Raw genomic sequence first — 16,051 nt, forward strand, 5'->3', positions numbered from 1 at the left:
CTGGAAAGTTTATTTTGTTTATAAGCCGCCGTGTCAGTTACTGTCCAACAGAACGCTGGAATAAAGTTGGTTTGAAGTTGGATGTTCGATATTCGCGGAAATTAAGGGACTGTCTCTGAAGTTACATACGACATTGTTAAACATGTTTCCAACTTGAATAGCATTTGAAGGGAATGACTTAGTCATATAACCAACTGTAAGGTGTTCATCTAGGTTTCAGCTATAATGCACACCTCTTAGATTTTTGATATTTATCAAAATAAGCTATTAAATCATATATAAATATTACCATGTATTTCACTGCAGAATGGGCCCATACACAAAATATGCCATTATTTAAAGCTCAATAGCATTTGAAGGGAATGACTTGCAGTCACACAACCAACTCGAAAGTGTTCGACTGTGTGTCAGGTATGAGGTGCACCTTTTTATATTTTTTACATACATATTCATATATGTGTGTTTATAGCATTTATATATATATATATATATATATATATATATATATATATATATATATATACACACACACACACAGTCATACATATGTATGAATATACGCATATGTGTATATATGTATGTATACGTATGTATGAATATACTCATGTGTATATATTTATATATAAATGCTATTCACACACATGCATACATATATGAATGTGTGTATATTATTTATATATATATATATATATATATATATATATATATATATATATATATATATATATATATATATATATACACACACACACACACACACACACCTGTACATATATATTAAAATGTACATAAATATGTTTGTGTGTATGTATATTATTTCATTAATATGCCATCTATTTTTTGAAGAAAACCATTCAATCCAGTACGGGTCATTTTGACCCCCTTTTTGCATTCGTGAAGGTTTTTTTGGTTCATGCAGTGTAGGGTTAAATATCAAAAATCTAAAAGGTGTGCCTCCTGCCTGACACATAGCCGAACACTTTACAGTTGGTTGTGTGACTGTAAGTCATTCCATTCAAATGCTATTGAGCTTTAAATTATGGTATATTTTGTGTATGGGCCCATTCTTTAGTGAAATACATGACTAATTTACATATGATTTAATAGCTTATTTTAATAAATATGAAAAATGTAAAAAGGTGTGCATCATACCTGACACTTTACAGTTGATTTCGTGACTGTAAGTCACTCTTTTCAAATGCTATTGAAGTTAGAAACGTGTTTAACAATGTCGTATGTAACTTTAGAGACGGTCCCTTAATTTCCGCATATCCGCGAACATCAAACCAACCTTATTCCGGTCACCAGAACATTTTTTTAAACACTTTTACAATGAATACATGTCGAATAACATGTAGATTAATGCTTTTAACTGCCCACTAACTTATTAAAATTGGTTTTGGAAAGGTTGTCCATTTTTACTCTCATTAAAAACTACTAGGAGCTCAAATGTATGAATAATGCATTTAGGGAATGCCCCAAAAGCCTAACATCACTAGCATTAACCAAGTTATCAATCTGGTTTAAATAACTACTGAACGACTAGTTTTGAACGATTACATTGAATTGTTCTATTGTAAGAGATTTATTTAAAAGTACAAACCTATTGACATCTCCCATAACAATCAAAACAATTTTCTTCATCACTCTAGCGTTAGGAAGTTAGTCAGCTTTTAACCAGCTAATTACTGACTCGTATTCTCTTCGTCTTAAAGGAACACTTTATTGACCTCGCTGAGCTCTGTACATAAATTTTATAAACGTGTTTAGAAATATGCTGTTTTAAACCGATTATAACTTTCATCTTGTAAACAAGGTTGATCCAAACATCTGTATATTCACATAAAATAGTCAAAGAAGAGTCGTTTAAACATCACTTCTTTTTATTCTTATGAACTTCAGGAGGTGTTTTCTAAACACAGACTTTTCATCTGCTGGATTCTTTGTGTCTAATGAATAAAATAAGTTTAACATGCAGTGTTGATGTGCCTTTTTTCCCCTCCTTATTTTATTCTAAATGAACAGTCATCCATGCAAAGGCTTTTGAAACTCCTTTAGTCATCCATTTCCTTTTCCACACAGTTTTGCAATGGTATGAAACGGCTGGGTTTATTTTCTTCTCACACTGTAAAATGACCACTAAAAATAAACACACTTCCTGCATATGGAGTTAAACATATCAAGAAGAGATAAGAAACTTTATAACTGTAGCACATAGTCATGTTGACTTGTTTACAGTGAAAATGTTTAATAACAACATGTAGTCATGTTTGATGGCTCCTGCTTGACTTGCAGTGATAACACTTCACCACTAGGCGGAGCTGCAGATTGACTGGGCCCATTTTTCAGGGAAGTCACATGTATTATTGTCCATGTCCAAAATCTGCACGTTTTATTAGAGAATCTAGGATGTACATAGACTTCCAGTTTGGCAGATCTGCCACTTTCAGTGATACCATCCAGCTCTGAGTGTATGGAGAGGTAAAGCAGGTTGAAGATACATGAATCATCATGCTGGTGCACTCTTTGTACACTGAGCTGGCAGTTAATCTGTTTTTAGATGAGTATTGCTAATAACCTGGCAGTCCATTGCTTATAAGCAAACAGCATACACTGTACATCTTGGAGAAATGTTTAAATCACAAAGGACTCCGTGTGCTTGTAGTGTTTAGGCTGAGAAGAGGGGGACCAAAAAAAACATGATCAGCAATGCCTAGGGACATTTAAATATCTGCAACATATCTTTCTTTAGGATATATTTTGGATGCCTCATTTTCCAAATAATTACTACGATTCCAATTAGATTTTTATCCTCCTGTTTCATTAAGGGAAACACAATTAGGGCTAATTTCTCGGACCTGATTAGGCCTTATACTAAAAGGATTTTGAATGACAATTCTACAGTATTAAGGTTGAATTCAATCCAGGAAATGGAACCTTTCAGTTTTCAAAACTGATTTTCAAGCCATTTAATGTTATTTCTTCTAAATCTAAGATCTTACGAAGGTACTGAGGGTAACATGCCTCGCCTCATTATGCTGATTTAGAAAATGGTAGGTTCTGAATAGGTAAACAAAATAGATATTTGCATACTTACATCTGGTGGGGGGCTGTAGTTTGCCATGTTTCTAGAAAGTAATACAATTATTATTATTGTTGTTGTTATAATAATAATAATAATTATTATTATTATTATTATTATTATATAGAGTATTACCTTTTATGTTTTCCTCCTATCCTCTCCTCTGTTAAAAAATGTTAGAATGCAGAAGCTGATTAGAACAGATCATCAAGCTAAGACAAATAGCAACACAAGAAATCGCATTTAAAAACGCAATTGCACTTTGTAACTGTAACATGATTTTGACAGAGGGAATATTTACTATAGTAGCAGCAACAGTAGCCTCGCTGGCAGCATAGACAAACAGCCAGAGAGCAGGAGAGCAGTAAAAGAGCAGCCCCCACTCCAACTGCTATTACTAATGTCAGATTCAGCTCGACTGAAAGAAACACACAGCACTGATATACATTACTGATATACATGGACACTTGTGCTGAGCACCATGAATCATTTCATAACTTACACTCAGTGACGTTCAAATGTTGACCCACACAGCTCTTTGGTGGCCCAATACCGTTAGAGGTTTCACAGCGGTATTGTCCTGCGTCAGATTTTGACAAGCTTTTAAATTTCTGATAAAATAATTAAGGATAACAGGAAGCTGTTGTTAAGACTGGGATGAGTTACAAGCTAAATCATCATGAAATAAATGCTAAAATCTATCAAGATGCAAGGAGTGTCATGGGAACTAGAAATGATCATGTGTGTACATCCATACATCCATATAGCTAAGCACAACTGCACCTTTATACAACAAACTGTAACATTCTTGTTTATTTTCAGAAAGTACCAGAGTGCCTGTTTTGTTGTCTACACTGTAGTTAATGTCTGGGGCCTGGGCTGTGCTCAGGGGCCTGTTGTCCTTGTACCAGTTGTAAGCGACAGGGGGGACAGTCAGCTTGTCCTCACAGTGCAGTTCCACCACAGAGCCACTCATTGCAATCTCAGGCACATGGCATGAAGGAGCATGGAGAGGTACTGGCCATCGGCCATACAGAGGATTAGTCATTTTTATTAGATTTCACTGAATAGAACAGTCATTCAAAACGAAACTAAATATTTGAACAATATCAGGAAAAGTTCATTTTCAGGAGAAATAGGCCATGCACTTAAGGTACATAATATAAAGTGTCTATAACTCTAGACATAAACATGAAAGAATAAGCCCACCAAGCACATTGAGGGAGACCGTGACCTCCCCAAGACGGATCTTGTCTTGGCGTGCAGTGACTTCACAGTGATAGACCCCTGAGTCCTTCTGGTTAACACCATGTAGGGTCACTGTCGCTCCATCAATTGAAGCTCTGCCTTTAAACAAGCCTGATTAAAGTGATCAGGAAGTTAGTGCAGTCCAAACAAAACATCAGGTTATATGAGGTTATAAAACGAGACAGGAAAATCTCAGGATAACATACTGATCAGTTTATTAGGCAATCGTGTTCTCAAATTTAGTTTTTGTTAGAAGACAAAATAACCACGTGCAAAAATTCACCTGTAAATTCACCATCAAAATAAACATAGGAGACATCTTGGCCTTTCTTTTTCCATTCTATCCGTGGGACGGTCTTTCTTTCCGTCTGGAACTTACAGGAGAGAACAGCATCTATTTCCATCAGAAGAAATAAAGTAAATGATAAATGGTCTGCACTTATATAGCACCTTTAACCTTAGCGGTTCTACAAAGCACTTTACACTGTTTCTCATTTACCCATTCACTCTCTCACACACACACACACACACACACACACACACGGCGCTAGCCTGCCATCGGGAGCAACTTGTGGTTCAGTGTCTTGCTCATGGATGCTTTGGCATGTGGGCTGAGGATCGAACCACCACTGCATTTAGTGGACAACCCGCACTACCACCTGAGCCACAGCTGCCCCGTTTGTAACTAGCCAATGCTGTTCATCAAACCAAGCTTACTTACTTGTGTTCTCATAAACCTCCATTTTTGGGTTGCTGGTTGTCACAATTACTGAGATAGTGCCATGAACTGTGTGAGGAAAAAGAGGAATGCGTAATTGCATAAATATGTTCTTTGCACTGTACAGAAATACAATTAAAAAAAGAATGATTAGGAAAAGAGCTTGACAGACACGTAAAGGTTTCTCATTCCCTGCTAAATATTTATTGTTAAATACTGAGTTCGGTTGCTAGCTAGTTATTTAAAATTGTGTAGAAACAGTTCAATGTAGACACACCTCCTAACCACCCCACCCCCTTAAAATATTCACCTACATAGCAGCTGATGATGATTATTAATGCTCATTAAACTCCTGCTCTATTTCTCTATTGTTATGGCTACCATTCCTGACCATAGCAATAACTTAGCAGTAAGGGGAGAAGCACTATTTGTTCCATGAATATATAACATTAGCCTACTTCCATACAACTCACATAAAATACAACTTAACATACATTCCCATGCTTCCTCTGTCTGTGCCAGGAACAGGGATGCACTGGAATGTATGTGTCTGATGGATGGTTTGGGACAGTGTGGTAGAAGGACTGTATAAGCCTAACTAGATAACCCCTGTCCTCTCTCTTTTTCATTTTTATCAGGTTTAGAGCCCTGTCCATAATCTCAAAGTATGTGAACACAAAGTAAACTGGGAAAGAAAGAAACAAATAGTGAAGGTCTGGATGTATGAAGTTTTTAAAGGAGCTTTCTTTTAGTGGAGACACATATTCATTATGTAACTCAAACCTGAATGGAATTTTCACTTTCTAAATGATATATATGTTTATTTGTTTTTTTTTTATAAGAAACATTGTTTAATATAAATATTGTCTTATATAGAGAAGAAATGCATTTCATTGGCTTTGTACTTGTACTCTGCTCAATGACAGTAATGTTTAATCTCAATCTAAAATGTCTCAATTCACACTTCATGTTTAAACTCTTGATCAATCCTCTTGATAAATCCTCTCATCCAGAAAAGTCTATAGTACTACCTCTGGCAAAAAAAAAAATGGAATTACCACACTTAAAGGATGCTCACCCATGTTTTATGATGCAAAATATTTTTTCCTGGCATATTTTTTTCCAGATCAAGTAGAGGAAAAAATTATGGAATCACTCAATGTTGATGAAGAAATTAAGGAATAATCAAAAACAAATCACAATTAGTACTTTGTTGCACCTCCTTAGTGGTAGGTCTTGTTTTTTTAAATCTGACAATGCATAAAAAAAATATGAATGCATCAAAATTAATGTTGTCAATCATTGACATATCAAAGACTGTAATAATCAAAGAAAAAAATTCTGCTTATCATTTAGTATATGGAAAATAATAACTATTTTTCTTTCTTTTTTCATAAAAAAAACACCTTTGGCATTATGTAAACAAACCAGCATTTAAAGGGTTACAATTCTGAAAATGAATGAATGTTTGGTCATTGTGATTAGAACTGATGCTGGTAAAATAATAATAATAATAATAATAATAATAATAATAATAATAATAATTGACCAGTGAAAGTGGGAAAAATATTAATATAGGCCTATAATATGTTCATGACTGTTGTTGGACATGGACATTTTTTTCCTCTATGGACCTATGTGTAACTTTTTTTAATTGACGCACAAGGGTTAAAAGGTCAGTACTGGGTTATACATTTATTTGACATCAGAGTTAAATTAGTTCACATTGAGATATAATTCTGAAACTCACTTTATTAGTAATTCCGGTTTCAGTTAGAGAAGGAGTTGGTTCTCGTTAATGTCGTGTTTTTCTACTTTTGTCACAGCTGCGTTTGGCTTTTGAAAGATTCTGTACAACTTCTAATCCGCACACGTTAATAAAACGAATAATTTAACATTATACTTACTCAGCACCAAGGGCAGAAAGAAGAATACAAGCAGTCTCGTCGTGGTCATCTTTAAACTGTCGGATTCAGCACAAAAAAATGAAGTGAACCGCGAGGCGTTTTCTGGATCCTGGATGGTGCACGGAAGAATGATGGGCGATTCACGAAGGAACCGATTCTTTTTAGAAAGTCCATTCGCAAGCTCGAGCGGGGTGACTTATCAACGTGCCTGTTTAAGAAAGCTGGTGGGCGCGTAGAAAACGGCGAACTCTAATTTGTATTATTCATTTTAGAGGCTTAGCATCACATTTATTGATTTTACAGTCTAGACACACTTTATGTGTAACTATTTTCACATATAGTCAATAAAATTAGTATGTACAATAACTGGTGATGTCATTGTTTATGGAAACACTATTACAAGCAGTATTACTGATTCAATTAAAGTCTATATTTATTTGTTTAATAGGGCCTATACATATAATCTTGTGTAAAATCAACGCATTTAGAGGCCATTTAAATATAAGAAAGGCAATAAAAATGTGCAATATTTACCTAAGTAGATTTGAAAGATGTCATATCCTACTGTTTTTCATTGAGTACAAAAAAATCTTTGTTTGCAGACAGACAGTTTGCAGATAAATTAAACCCACCTAGATGTTTTGAGGAAGTTGAGTGTTATTCAGATTGGAGGATTGTAAAACTTTACTATCTAGACCTATACAGGTGCATCTCAAAAAATTATAATATCATGGAAAAGTTCTTTTTTTTTTCCATAATTTAATTTTAAAAAGTGGAACTTTCATATATTCTAGATTCATTACACATAAAGTGAAATATTTCAAGCCTTTTTTTTGTTTGTTTTAATCTTGATGATTGTGTCGTACAGCTCATGGAAATCAAAAATCCAGTATCTCAGAATATTAGTATAAAGAATTTATAATACAGAAATGTCGATCTGAGAAGAGTGTGTGCTTGCACGCGTGTATGTTTATTTTAGGACATATGGACATCATGAGAACATATCTTTGGCTGTTTCTGAATCTTGCAGGTACAAACTGGACCTAGTTACTGACAGGAGTATGTAACAAATTTATTATAGAACATATTGCTGATGATAAACATGTCCTTTTCTATTACTCCAATGACTGCTCTAATAACATTTGAGAGATGTAGAGTAGGTATAGGAACTTAACATCATGCCTGCTTATGATCACCGTTCTGTGTTTATATATAAAATTGTCGTGTAATAATTAAAATACAGTAAGGCCCAATAAGGTTTAAATACGGCAGCCATGTTTTTTGCAGTCCTTTATTTTGATTTTATTGTAATGTAATCCAAAATATAACACAATGAATAATATAATGTCAAGTTAAATGTTAAGCTTTATTTAACCAGAACAATATATTACCACATCACCTCATTCCTCCCTGTACATGCCATGATTGTTCCTTTTGTTTTATGCACAAACAGCATAATATTCATGATCATTATTGTGTATGCAGTGGTTGAAGGTCTCCCGGTTCAAGAGTGGGTATCATTTGACAGCTTGGAATTGCCCCAGAAGGAGAGAAGTTCTCTACATATGGGCCTGTTACCTGATCAAGGCCATGTGGTGCATGAGGATCCAAAAGCTTTTGTCAGAGAAGAGTCATCTGTGCAGGAGCAACCAGCAAGGTCTAACCTAGTGCAAGAGGATGGGTCCTTTAAAGGAAAAAGTCTGGTGGAACCTGAGCCTCTTGGCAAGCAACAGGAAATACATGCTAATTAAAGCTGCAAGCATCAATAGATGGGCCCTCGCACCCGGGTGCACGTTGAGGCTGCTCTGCCAGGGTAAAGCCATTCCATTTTCTATAGTTTATATAGTTGTTTTTGACATATTTTCCTGTTGCCAGTAAGTGGCGCTGACTATAACTGAATATTGGTATGTAGATGTCCTCAGGGAAGGATTAATATCAAATATGTGAAGTTTGGTGCAGATTGACATTGTATGTCTGAGTTAGTGTAAAACATGTCAGTTCATGTTGCCAGCAGGTGGCGCTATGACTATAACTGAACTTTAGCATGTAGATGTCCTCAGGTCAAGTCAAATGGATGTAATCAGGACTTGCTATTGAGTAACTACTTGAAGTTTGAAGCCCATCATTCAAACCAGCACTGAATTATTCACACTTCCTATTAAGCATGGCATCATTTATGGAATGACAACAGCTTAATCACACTGAACCCTATCAAATTAATCCTCCACTTTAATTTTCTAGGTTTATGTGACTATTTTTCTAGTAAATCAACATGAATCCATATGGTAAACCCATATAAACTCTTTTTTAAAGTGCAATATAACAGTTTCAGTCTAGGTGGCGCTATAACGATGACTCATAATTGTCACATTACTGAAATCAGTAGTGACCCATTAGTGGAAAACTGTGTTGAGTTACTGAGTAAGCATGGATCTTAAAATTTATAACAACAAGCAGAATAAAGCATTTACTATCTCCATTATTAATCTTACATTTAACTCAATATTCCATCCATCTTCTACCGCTTATCCTCTTCAAGGTCACGGGGGAACCTGGAGCCTATCCCAGGGAGCATCAGCACAAGGCGGGGTACACCCTGGACAGGGAGCCAATCCATCACAGGGCACAATCACACACACACCCATTCATACACTAAGGACACTTTGGACATGCCAATCATGCATGTCTTTGGACAGGGGGAGGAAACTGGAGTACCTGGAGGAAATCCCCGCAGTACAGGGAGAACATGCAAACTCTGCACACACAGGGCCACAGTGGGAATTGAACCCCCGACCCTGGAGGTGTGAGGCGAACGTGCTAACCAATAAGCCACTATGCGCCCTTAATGCAATATTTAAGCAGCAAATACGCCTGTAAACATTTACATATTTGCACTATTTTATGTATTAAAATGGCCAATTTTAGTATGTAATTAAAAAAAATTCTGCTGCAGAGATCTTTGTTCAGTTTTTCATCCCCATTCTAATGTTTTCTTTCAGGCAACTCAAAATTCATTGACATGCCATGACGTGACCTGAGAGCTTACATCTGCTCCTATCCTCTCGTAAGGGTCAGCCCGAGCTAATTTAGCTATTCACCTGTTATCCTTTTGTATCAGAAATCTGTAACTAGTTTGATTTTAAGTTTCTTTTTTACTGCCAGTAAGTAAAGGTTGAAACACTTCAGATGGATGCAATAATAGGTTCCTAATAATCTTATACAACTAATTTACTTTTACTTTGTATATAATTAAAAACAAAAACAAAAAACAAAAATATGTACATAACAGATTATTGACATTATATTAATTTTATATAAACTGTTTTATGATGCAGTATATGGAATCATACAGAATGAGACACTCAAGCAAATGTTAACTAATACTGTGCTTGGTTTAATGGCCTAATATGGCAATATCACATTTATAATCATATATCTGCTTTATACAGAAATTCTTCTTACTATATTTGGCACCACAAAATGTTTGAATCAGGATGATTGAAACTATACAGTATATCAGGTATATTAACAAGTTTAAAAAAGTTTAATAGCAAACATTTTAGATCAGTATTGTAAAAACGAATGTAAATGAGCCAAACACTAGTGCGATGTAAAGTGTGCGCTTTCTTATATGACCTTAAACAACTATAATAAATATATTCTCACCAACATTTGACTGCTTTGGAATCTTTGCTATTCATAATCTTCTTGACCACCTCTGTATTTGCTTTCTCATTAGGATCTTAGAAAAGCCTCACTGAAACCTGAAAAGTGTAACTGCTGATGAGGATGGGTCTGAACCCCCAAGCTTTATGGTGCACTATGATGAGAGGTACTGTAGGTTTTGCACATCTAATTTGCCATTTAGGAAATTGTCGTTCAGTCATGAAAGGGTCAGTCAAGAGTTTGAGAGTTGGGCGGTATTGGAGATGTTTTGTTTTTTGCATCTACATTACAAAGTCATATATGTCATCAGGGAAAGATGGAGCATTACACAAATCCCAGTATCTACTTTTCAGGCCTGTTGAAAGGAGATAAATAACTCTTGTGCCCACAAATGTAAATGCCAAAAGCTTGCATCCAAGAGGCTTTAGAACAAGCAGTGGTTCTATGCCAACACATCTGAATACCTGGGATTCTCATTTTCCATCCCCTCACCCCGTCCAGAATTCCTGTTTCTACACGCCATCTGCAGGATAATTAGACAGACAACTGGTTCAAACAGAGCATTTGTTCTGAGACCAACAGTCTCCTGTGTTAATCATCATGAATTAGACCATGGATCATCACTGTTCACTTCTATTACCAGTAACAGGGATGAAGTTGATATACTGTGGGGAGTTATTTTGCTTTTGTGTGTGGGGGCGGGCAAATGTTGATTAAGTTGGGGGATTCTTTAAATCCAAGGCTTTTAAGTAGACAGTCCTATCAAAATAATGCATGAGGCTTAGCACCACCCCATCAGTGTATCATTAAGGAGATACTTTGTCCCCTGTGACTAAGTCAGTTTTTATATTCTACTGCAACAGCTGTTTGAACTACTGGGTATCAGAATTTACAGCAATGATGAACCAACAGATAATCTTGTCATTTTAAAAAGAAATGAATGCATGACAACATTCATTTTCTATTTCTCTCAGACACAGACAAATACTGTCTATACAAACATGTATTAAAAATATTTCCTTTTTGTCTCTCACATGCAGAAATATGGACTTAAGACTTGTATAAACAATAAATTATGCATAAAATCTCAATTTGACATTTAAACCAAAAAAGACTATTGCTCGATAAGCTACACTCAAGGACAAAACTTTTCTTGGCATTATAAACCAGGAAACAATATTAAACATTTGGATTTAAGGAACCTCATGTGTAAAACTTAAATTTTTGTGCACTGCATGTCCTCAAGTACCAAACATGCTTTGGGGTGAGATTTTTAAATCAGTTAGATATCAGTCTAATACCATATTTAACTGCCAGTCTTTTGTGATAAGAACTTCAAATACAATGAGTATTATTACAACAAGTAATAGTACAAACTATTATTACAATTAGATTAAAAGAGAAAATGCAGTAAAAACAAGTAAACCTTTAGCATCCATGATATCATAACGCTAACTTATCTTGATTTTGTAACTTGAGTTTGAGTTTTTCCCTCACATTCAAATGTCGTGTTGCTGTGTGTCAAGCCCTGTACTTAACTATAGCTGGATAGTGAGGAGTTACTCTGAATCGACAAACAACCCAAACGCAGATTAAAGCAGCTGTCCATCTCTCTGTCCTAACTGACTGCATCTGCATCCATATTGGGTCATTACATAGCCCTTGTACAGAGCTCAGATTAGTTGTTGAGCTCCCAGGACTGATCATTTTCCAAATGATTGTCCAGCAGCTCAGTTTAGTTTAGTGTTGGCTGATGCTGTTAGGAGGTAAGTGACTTGGCAGTTATTAGACAATATACAAAGTATGGACAAAGTGTAATACAGACTATTTATATCTTTATTTATGAATTGTTTACCATGCATAATCTGTGAGCACAGTGTGAGCACTCCCCTCCCCTCCAATGCCACACACACACACATGCTTGTCGAATTTTCCTTGTGAGGATCTTCCATTTAATTAATTATATTCATTGATATAATTATTAATGCAGCAAATGAATGCTATGTCTAAATCTAACCTGAACCTTAACCTCAGCAACCAAACAAAACTTTTAGGGTTTTGTTTTTTAGTTAGTTATTTAAAAAAAAAAAAAAAAAGTTTATATAAAATCTGCAGTTTTTATATTAAAAAACAACAACAACCCACCTTGTAAAAAAAGAAACAAACAAAAGTAAATATAAAAAAGCTCATGGACCAGCCAAATGTCCCTGAAAGTTCAAAACTGTCACAATGATTTGTTCCAATAAAAAGATAAAAACATGGCCCACCCTCGACCCACACTCACTACTGCTTCTTTAAAATTGAAGTGGTATCATTTATGTATTTCATTATGTATTTAACTGTTTCATTCAAATGAATTAAAATGATTAAGGTACATATAGTTAACCAGGCCATTATTTCCCTGTCAGGTATGTCCTGTTCTCTCACTCCTTCCAGGTCTTTAAACCTGTGTGCTAGTTCAGTCTGTCCCACAGAGCTGTTATAAATAATCTAACTTTAGCTTAAATGAAAGCTATGGGGTTGTGGAAGAGAGCAGAACATCTTTTCATTAGTCTTTATGTGTGGATATATGGAATATGATGCAGTACAGAAGACTCTTTTGGGATTAAAACAAAGCTTCTATGAAAACAATTTACAAAAAGCCAAGCAAAATGTAAATCCCTGACATATAGTTAGTTTATTGTTTACAAACAGAACCCATGCTAGAGAATTTTCCAGAGAGCTGTAGCTGTGGGCTGCCCTGTTCTCCTCTCTTCTTTCTCTTTATTATGTAGAGCATCTTAAATTTAGCTCAGTGATTCCATGTGTGAAACATGGAGATAATGCAGCTTTATAAACCCAACGCCCAAATGATGCCAACAGTCAAGACGAACAGCCATTTAAACTGGACTGTGGGAGCGTGGATTCCTGCAAAGTAGCACTGAAAGAAGCAACTCAAATGTAAGTGAGAATTTTATTTAATGAATTGCTTCTTATGTAGTTTTCACAGTGCTATAACATAGGACAAGGATTATGTGTGCATTGCAAAACAGTGAGGACAGGTGTTTTTTCATAGAATTTTTATAAAATTGCCATGTCATTAATGATATTCATGAATTCCATTTTATGTTGTTCATAAATGATTTAAATATAGAGATGCTCTGCACATAGACTGTCAAAAAAAAAGTCACATGATTCAAAGATGTTTTTTTGTAAACTCATGAAAAACATGAATAATGTATTTGCCAGAAGAAGTTTTTGAAACGTGGCCTTGAGTGAAGGTGATACCTGAAGTGGACTCTACAATGGCAACAGGTGGAAGACAAGCCCTTACAACTGGGCAAAAGAACAGAAGTACTAAGCATCCAGATCACATCAAACCTCATCCAAACATCACACAGGAAAGCACGTGGAAATTATATACAATAATTTCCTTTGATTTAATGAGACTTGTATTTTGGGGAGACACGGGTATGCTAGGTGTATGATGCTTATTTGTGTTGATATACTACTTTTGTCACAGAGGATTTGGATAGCAAAGTACTGGCTGGAGAGTCCCCGAAGAGACGGAAATCCTGGGAGCCAGGATTGGGAACAGAAAGGTTTTGCTTTTTTGGCCATGAGATCAGCATCCAGGAATCGTTTGAATCATATGGTGCACTCACCTGGCCTGGGGTGAGAGCTGACACAAAACAAACACACATGATTGAAGTGACTGAAAGACAGGTTTGGTATTTCTTAACATGATGAGAATTGGTTATAATGTGTGTTTAGGCAGTGGCTCTCTGCAGGTACCTGGAAGCAAATCATGAGCATATCAGTCTGCTAGATAAGGCAGTGCTGGAGCTAGGAGCAGGAACAGGACTGGTGTCCATTGTGGCCTGTTTAATGGGTGAGTGAGGTAAAGATCCACTGAAGATAATGTGGCTGAATTAGAAGCATAGATTTAAGAGATATAACAGAATAAAGAGTTCAAGCACAATAAATTTGAAAATAAAATGGCAGCACCAACAATGAAATACTTTTACCTATAATGAGGCCAACTCAGAGAACGATCTTCTCATTAAAACTTTTCTGAGCTACGTTGCTTCTAGGTGCTTGGGTGACTGCCACAGATCTGCCTGACATCATGGACAATCTGAACTTCAATCTCTCACGCAACACACGTGGTCGCTGCAAGTACACACCTCAGGTGGCCCAGCTGAACTGGGGGGAAGACCTGGACCATCATTTTCCCAGTTCTATCTATAACTATGACTACATCCTATGTGCAGATGTTGTCTATCACCACAACTGTCTGGATGAGCTTCTACTCACCATGAAGCACTTCTGCAAACCTGGAACAACCCTGCTCTGGGCCAACAAGGTCTGTACTATATAGAAAAGAAAAAAAATTACAAATAAAAAAAATAAATAAAAGTACACAAACAGGTAGCTGAGGTTCCTTCATCACACTAGCCCATGTATTATTTAATAAAATCCTTTAATAATTGAATCAGATTGTTGTGATTTTGAACAGATCCGCTTTGCCGCAGACCTGAATTTCATTGAAAGTTTTAAGAAGGCCTTCAACACCATACTGCTAGTGGAGGTTCCAGAGGAGATGGTGCGAATATACCAAGCCACTGCACGAGTGAATGTGAGAAGACACCAAGAGCAAAAGACAGTAACTGAACTACTAAAACTAGATTAAAAAGAAAACTTGCCTATATAGTTCACAAAATTACATTAAAATATTTAAAAATGTCAAAGTAAAACTCAATTCTAAGGAAGCTGTGGCAAGACTTGAAAATTGCTGTTCAACAACATTCTACATTTAGTCTGACAGAGGTAAAGATCCCAATTATGTCCATTTTAATTCCACTACAAAAGTTGACAGTGGTGAATACTTAAGCATGGCATTATGATTAATTGTAAATTTATGTATATTTAAATTTGTGACAAAACACCACATTGCAGAATTACTGGTATTTAGTTTTAATTACTTACACTTGATCTGATAACTTTTCTGTGCACCAATGTTTATGTGAAAACGACAGTTCTAAATGAAAAAACAAAATTTTTTTTATTCTTTTATTCAATGTTGAGAGATGAAGCCCTAGGCTATACTACAAAAATATACATTTCAGATTAAATTTTTGATCAGACTATGTATCAATAAACGCATTCCTATTTCATCAAAGCATAAGTGTCTTATTATTGATTCCCATATTATGCAAAAAATACTGTAGTACTGCGAAGCAAAGTGAACCTGCTTTCAAAAAAATAAAATAAATAAATAATATTCCTGGACACTCAAAAGTTGGCGATCCCAGGTGGACTCCTGTTTTCAGTGGAGGCAACTTCACATTTCTCCAGTTTCCTCCCCCAGTCCAAAGATGTGTTGTAGGCTGATTTTCAAATTGTCCTTCGTGTGTGTCAGTTCCATTGTGCCCGGTGATGGATTGGCAT

The 16,051-nt window shown here is 35.7% G+C and overlaps 2 protein-coding genes across 2 annotated transcripts; one reads left to right on the forward strand and one right to left on the reverse strand.

The window, feature by feature from the left end:
• Positions 1-1,898: 1,898 nt before the first annotated feature.
• jam2b (junctional adhesion molecule 2b) lies at positions 1,899-7,190 on the reverse strand. The gene is made up of 10 exons (XM_017469796.3): positions 6,956-7,190; positions 5,052-5,117; positions 4,614-4,724; positions 4,292-4,441; positions 3,912-4,099; positions 3,585-3,693; positions 3,384-3,500; positions 3,218-3,245; positions 3,098-3,128; positions 1,899-2,673 (listed from the first exon to the last, which is right to left on the reverse strand). The coding sequence occupies exons 1-10, from the start codon at positions 7,002-7,004 to the stop codon at positions 2,635-2,637; spliced, it is 888 nt and encodes a 295-aa protein (XP_017325285.1). The 5' UTR covers positions 7,005-7,190; the 3' UTR covers positions 1,899-2,634.
• A 1,228-nt stretch (positions 7,191-8,418) lies between these two features.
• mettl21cb (methyltransferase 21C, AARS1 lysine b) lies at positions 8,419-15,782 on the forward strand. The gene is made up of 5 exons (XM_053680905.1): positions 8,419-8,677; positions 14,124-14,275; positions 14,375-14,492; positions 14,695-14,966; positions 15,120-15,782. The coding sequence occupies exons 1-5, from the start codon at positions 8,419-8,421 to the stop codon at positions 15,291-15,293; spliced, it is 975 nt and encodes a 324-aa protein (XP_053536880.1). The 3' UTR covers positions 15,294-15,782.
• The last annotated feature ends 269 nt before the right edge of the window (positions 15,783-16,051 follow it).

The sequence above is a fragment of the Ictalurus punctatus genome, chromosome 6 (genome assembly GCF_001660625.3).
Source record: "Ictalurus punctatus breed USDA103 chromosome 6, Coco_2.0, whole genome shotgun sequence".
In the NCBI taxonomy this organism is placed as follows: domain Eukaryota; kingdom Metazoa; phylum Chordata; class Actinopteri; order Siluriformes; family Ictaluridae; genus Ictalurus; species Ictalurus punctatus.